Source organism: Elephantulus edwardii, unplaced genomic scaffold, assembly GCF_000299155.1.
Source record: "Elephantulus edwardii isolate Elephantulus edwardi_28Jun2011 unplaced genomic scaffold, EleEdw1.0 scaffold00032, whole genome shotgun sequence".
NCBI lineage: Eukaryota > Metazoa > Chordata > Mammalia > Macroscelidea > Macroscelididae > Elephantulus > Elephantulus edwardii.
This window is the reverse complement of record NW_006399782.1, coordinates 13,575,480-13,582,311: the sequence shown is the minus strand read 5'-3', so window position 1 is coordinate 13,582,311 and position 6,832 is coordinate 13,575,480. Positions and strand designations below refer to the sequence as shown.

At 40.2% G+C, this 6,832-nt stretch overlaps 1 protein-coding gene across 1 annotated transcript in view; it reads right to left on the bottom strand.

The window, feature by feature from the left end:
- Window positions 1–398: 398 nt before the first annotated feature.
- IGSF11 (immunoglobulin superfamily, member 11) overlaps window positions 399–6,832 on the bottom strand; it is a 54,981-nt gene continuing 48,547 nt past the window's right edge. The window contains exon 6 of the mRNA XM_006884265.1: window positions 399–1,207. Within this exon, the coding sequence (XP_006884327.1) occupies window positions 766–1,207 (442 nt within the window). The 3' untranslated portion in view covers window positions 399–765. The remainder of the gene's footprint in view (window positions 1,208–6,832) is intronic.

Here is a 6,832-nt window from a genome sequence, read left to right as displayed (position 1 = left end):
AAAAAGAAAGCAACATTTTAAAAAATATTTTTCCATGAAATAATGAACAGTAATCGCCATGGACCTGTAATGGATCTTAGAAAAGAGCAGACAGTTGATAATCTGTCGATACAGCAATATTCCAAATAGGAAACTCATGGTTCAGGAAAGATAAATAAATAAATATGAAGGGATATATTCCAAAGACATTTCCTTTGCTTTCCCTCCCTATCTGAATGCATTTTTAATTTAAAATGTTCCGATTCACTGATACAAGAGCCAGCCACATGGGGACCAGTATTAACTATTTCTGCCAGTAAACAAACCCTCTAAATAATGAGGGAATAGGAAGATGAAGAACATATTACAGGCTTGCTCAATATTTTTCTAAAATACCCTATCTTAAAAAAACTTCATTATTTAAACTTCATTTAATCTGGCACTTTAATCTCTTTAAAAAAAATCATGAAGTTAGGCAAGACTAAAGAACAAGCCCATCGGACTACAGTTTGGATTTTATGTGCTATTCTGCTTTATCCTTGGCTTGGCACATCTTTGAGATCCAGCTATTGAACAGAATCCCAGGAAATATCTGGTGGGGAAAGAAGTCCTCATGATGGAGAATTCTAGTCCCTTTTACAAACCTTAGAGGTCAGGTAAGAGCATTGCTTCTTGTGCTTTTTTGCTAATAAACCGTGTTTCTTTCCCAGCACTCGCCCCACCCCAAGCCCTCTGCATATGAGGCATTCCATTTATTCTTTTCTAAGTACTATATCCCCTCTTGTCCTATACCAGGGACCCAGCCCGACTCTGGGCCGGCACCATAACAGGTACAGCACCAATTCGCTCCAGTGCTGCGTGGCTGATGGTGTAGGAGTGTGGATGCTGAGGCCGAGGCTTCCTGCTGACGGAGCCATTGCTCCTGGACACAACCTGTGGTGATGACCCTTTGTTGGCCGTCACCACTAGAGTCTTATGTGGAGCTGAGACCAGGTGGGTCCCATTCGCGTAGATGGATGGGATGTTGGCATTGCCGGAGTGCAGGGAGAAGGACTGGCGTAAGTCACTGAAGTGGGTGAATGGCTCCGTGTTTCTATGAACTTTTGGATTGCTGCTCCAGTATCGACTGTTGTAGGTGTTGGAAGAGGTCAGTGTGTTGTTTTCTGAGGAAGATATCTCAGTGTGAAATGCTTTGGCAGAAGAACATTTTGGTGGAAGATCATCCTCTCTGAAAAAGAATTTGACAGAAAAAGAGAAGTTGTCATTAGAATTTGACATTTACCCTTCTCACATGTCCAGCATACTTCTGCCTCATGGTAAGATGAGTGTGTCTGTGAAACAGAACGGTCATGAAGGCAGACAGAGCAGGCCTGCACAACCACAAATCGGCACAATTCACTCCCTTTTGAGACAATGACCATTAAAATTTTCCCTCCACTTCTCATTTTCCAAGATCAGTATTAAATTCCTCATACTGCCTCTTCCAAGCTTAAGTAAAATTACAAATGGATTTTTTTTTTTTCTCTTTTGGTGTAAATAGGAAAAGAGTTCATGAAGAAAGCCACTATATTAGCTATTATATAACAGCTAATAAATAAAACTACTGGTTATGGGGAAAGTTTTACTTCAAGAAATTACTAGAGTTGGCTTGATTTCATTGTCCTGAGAAACTACTGTGATGATAGATTTTTTTTTTAGTAATCTTTGTTGTTGTTATGTGCCATCGAGTTGCCTGCAATCCATAGCGACCCTATATACAGCAGCTCTGGACCCTGCTCTGTAAGTGTGCTCTACTGTACATATAGGGTTTTTGAAGGCCTGTTAGTCTGGCAAAAAAGATCTCTATCTACATCTCAAACCCTTAAAAGTAACTAGAGGCTAAGAGAAGCAACTACATTAATACATTAACTAATTTAAAATGTACTGAGTATCAGGCATCCTAACAGATGTTATGTGCCATCGAGTCACCTATGACTCATAGCAACCTCATGTATAACAGCTCTAAACTCTGTCCTATCCTGAGCCAAACTGACCATCTCCTACACATCTGCCCACATAACACAAGTCACTGTGTCAATCTATCTCATTCAGGGTCTTCCTCGCCTGTGTTGTCCCTCCAACCTTTCAAACATGATATTCTTATCCAAGGACTGGTCTCTCCAGGCAACATACTCAAAGCATATGAGGTGAAACTCTAGAATTCTTGCCTCCAATGAGCAACCTGGTTTCAACCTCTCCAGAACAGACCTGTCTGTTCTCTTGGATAATCCATGGTATATTCAATGGTCTTTCCCAGAACCAAAATTCAAATGCATTGATTCTTCTGTCATCCTTGGTCACTGCCAGCTCTCTGATCCACAGCAAATAATAGTGAAGACCATGACCTGGATCAGGTGTACCTGAGTCTCTAAATTGACATCATTGCTCTTCAGCACTCTGAATAGGTCCTTGACAGCAGATTTACCTAATGCAATTCATCTTTTGATCCCCTGATTGCTTGTGTCAAGGGTGTTGATTGTGGAGCCAAGAAAGCTGAAATTGTTAATAACTCAAATATCTTCTCCATCTATCATGATGCTGTCAAATGGCTCACTGGTGAAAATATTTGTCTTCTTGATGCTGAGCTTCAATCCATATTGATGACTGCAGTCCTTGACCTTCTCCAGCAAATTCTTCAGGTCTTCTTCGGTTTCAGCAAGTGAGTTTGTGTCTGTCGTCTTCATAGCACAGGTTGTTGAAGAGTCTTCTCCAGTCCTCATGCCACATTCCTCCTCATAAAAGCCCAGTCTCCTGAATGATCTGTTCCAAATGCAGATTGAAAAGAAATGGAGACAGGATGTATCCCTAACATGCTCTTTTCCTGATTCTGAGTCATGCAGTGTTTCCCTGCTCTGTTCTAATAACTGCTTGCTGGTCCAAGTGTAAGTTTTGCATGAGTAAGATTAGGTGTTCTGGGATTCTCACTAACAAAGTTAGCCACAATTTTTTTGTGATCCACATAGTTAAATGCCTTTGCATATTCAAAGAAACACAGATAGACATTCCTCTAGTACTCTGCTTTCATTCAAGCTCCATCTGACATTGGCTATGATGTCCCTAGTGTCACAGCCTCTTCTAAACCTGGCTTACATTTCTGGCAGTTCTCTGTCGATGTATTGTTTCATTTGTTTCTGGATAATCTTCAGCAGAACTTTGCTTGAGTTTGGTATTAGTGATACTGTTTAGTAATTTCCACAGTCTCGTCAGATCACTTGGTTTTGGAATGGAAATAAATATGCATATCTTCCAGTCAGTTGGCTAGGTGGCAGATAAGAGCTGTTGCGGACACTAGTTCTGACTAGGATCAAGGCATTTCATTCAGTGAGGAAGGCGGGAGGGAAGAGTGAGGGCCAGGCAGAGGATACAGGTGTGAGCAGTGAGCATTCTCTCCCTGAAAATGGAAGAAACCAAAGAGTGACTGGAACACAGTGAGCAGGAGTGCTGGGAGCAAGGACCAGGAAAGGAGGCTCAGGTCAAACTGAAGAGACCTGGATGCTGAGGAGACCAGTGTCACTTTAACCAAAGATATGACAGGAAGAAATCTGAGACTGCACCTGAAATCCAAAATCTCTATAATACAATGAGAGCTACTCTTCTCTAGAGACGATTTTAACAGTTTTCACAAGATTTTCAGACCTCTGTCTTAACTGTCTTTCATACCAACCCATTCTGCCTTGACCTATGACTGCACAGTTACTACTGTGTTCCTCCTTGTTTTAAGTGGGGGTTTTTTTCCCCTCAAGAATTTAAGACTATTTGGAAATTACATTTCTTGTGAAATCCAATACTTTCCTGAACTGAATATATTTAGATACCAAGGCTTTGAGCATATGTTCTGGAGCCAGAATGCCTGGATTTCAACAGCACCTGTGCCAATCACTAGCCACATGATTTTGCTTAATCAGATATATTGCTTAACTCGTCAAGGCCACATTCCTAAAATGTAAAATAGGCACAAAACAAGTGTCAAGCTCAAAGGGTTATTAGGAAGACTGAATATAAAAGTTCATATTTGAAAGATAAATAATATATAAAGATATATACTCATAATAAAAGGAACAAAAGTACAAATCTAGAAATGTGACAGACTGCAGACTGAATACTTAGAAATACTAAGTGAAGATAAGATGTAATTATCTTAAAATTTCAAACTTTTAGAAAGCTATCACTGAGGAGGAAAATGTGGTGTGTGGCTTAATCACTTAAGATAACATAGCAAGCAAGTTTAATTTCTTTTTCTTGGAGGTGTCTACAAAAATCTATGGATAAATTATGTATACTGCATTGAAACAGATGAGGGAGAGAACTGTTTAAAAGAGATATATGGTTAGGTATTATTGTCATGACAGGAGGCCAGAATGAAGTCTGCACAGTGGAATGGACTTGGGGGGAGGGATTGCATAACAATGAAAGAATTTTTCTTTTTCTTTTCAAAGAGAAGAGCTAATTGGGTGGGAGGGGGTGGGCAGGGAGACAAGTGCAACAATGAACGAATGGAAATCCGAAGTCTCTGTAAAACTTTCATTAAAATTAATTAAAAAAAATCTATGGTGGTTATTGTTAGGCGAGACTGAGTAGACAACTCATAGCGACCCTATGAATGAAAGGCCTGAGCACTGTTCAGAGAGTTTCCAGAGGCAAGCCATTTTGGAAGTGGATGTCATTCCTGCTTCCAGGCTTAGAGAAAAAAAAAATCTGTATGTAAGTTTATCTTTGATTTCATAATTTCCTACCGGCAAAGCCCACAGGTAGTTGGGGGGTGGGGAGAAATGTGGTTTCAAAATGTGAAAATAATAAAGATCTTAACATTCATATTAACAAGAACATAATTTCTTTATTTACAGTCTATAGCTTAGATTTAACTGATAGTATCTTTCTCGTTAAGAAAATGAGACATTTATCCATGTTCCCAACTCGCTGAGGGAGGACACTGAGACACGCATCATTCTAAATCTCTATTTCATGAGACGTTCTAAGTCATTACAGCTTCTCTCTTTCCTTTTGCTTCAACGAGAGCCAAGCAAAAGGAGATTAATTGTCTAATGATCTATGCCTCCAGTAGCCTCAAACAATGTGGAAAAAGGACAAAGAATAAAGTCGCCTGAAGAAGAACTGATTGCTTTTGAATGATGGTGTTAAAGAACACTGACTGTATCATGAACTCCCCGAAGAATGGACAAATGTGCCTTGGAAGACGACCAGCCAGAATACCCCTTAGGAGTAAGGCTGGCAAGACTTAGCCTCGGGTATGCTGGAAGTGCTATTATCAGGGAACGGAAGAATATCATGCTTCGAAAAGCAGATGACCAGCAAAAAGGAGCTCGTCAGTGACATAAACTGAGAAAGGGACTGCAACAACTGGCTCAAATACAGCAATGATTATATGAACGGTGCAGGAACAGGCATGTGTACATATGGTCACTGAGTTGCAACTAACTTGAAGATAGCTAACACCACCACATCTGAGCTAACTAAAGATCATTAATATTATTAGTTGTTGTTAGGCGTCATCAAGTTAAACACGACTAATAGTGACTCTTGCCAAATCTTGTGCCTTCCTCATTATCTCTGATACACTGAGCCCATCGCTCAAGTGTAGTCACAGCGTCAATCCACCTCATTGGGGTGGGGGTGGATGTCTTACTCTCCTTCACTGATCCTCCACCTTCCAAGCATGATCTTCCTTTCCAAAGAACAGCCTCCCCCAGCAACACATCCAAAGTATGAGAGTTGAAGCTTCATTTCGATAAGCTTCATCTTCATCTTTTATCTTTGCCTGTAAGGAGAACTCCTTTGGCACCTATTCCAATACATTTCTGTTTGTTCTTTTGGCCGTCCATGGGATATTCAGTCCTTTTCTCCAACACCACAGCTCAAAGCTATCAATTCTTTTTCTGTCATACTTTTTCACTGACCAGCTATCAGATGCATAGCAAGTGATTGCAAAGACCATGTTTTGAATCAGATGCATCTTAGTCTTCAAACTGACATCACTGCTCCTCAGTATTTTTGAGAGGTTCTTGATAGCAAGCTTTCCCAATGCAAGATATCTTTTGATTTCTTGACTGCTGCTTTCAAGTATGTTGACTGTAGATCCAAGTAAGAAGAAATTGTTGACAATTTAAATCTTTTTTTCATAATATATTACTTATGAACTTAATGGTGAGGATTTTTTGTCTTCTTGATATTGAGATATAATCCATATTGAAGGCGGCTGCTGTTGTTATGTGCCGTCGAGTCGCCAGTGACTCACAGCAACCCTATGTACAACAGCCTTAAACCCTGCTCTATCATGTGCCAATCTCACTGTCTCTGACACACCTACCCAATTATCCAAGTCACTGAATCAATCCACCTCTTAGAGGGTTTTCCTCTCCTGCGCTGTCCCTCCACCCTCCCAAGTGTGATGTCCTTCTCCAAGGACCAGTCCCTCCTTGCTATAGTCTTTGATAATCTGCAGGAAGCGCTTTAAATTCTACTCTTTCAGCAAATAACGCAGACTGTTGATGAGTCTTCCTCTGACCCTGATGATACATTCTTCTTCATATGTTTAAGCTTCTCTAATTATTTGCTCATGATGGATGGTGAAGAGAGTGAGATTGTTCACAGCTTTAGTGCAATTTACTGCCTCTGAAAACTACTGGATAGGGTCAGCTATGGATGGATTCCAACTTGACAGAACACGATGTGCCCCAAGTAAGGACGGCAAATGAACAGCAAAACTGGGTCCTATAATTTATACCCTTCCAAGTAACAAAAGATAGTAAACTGCTAGGGAACTATTTGTGAAAAGAAATCTTTTTTACAAATATTT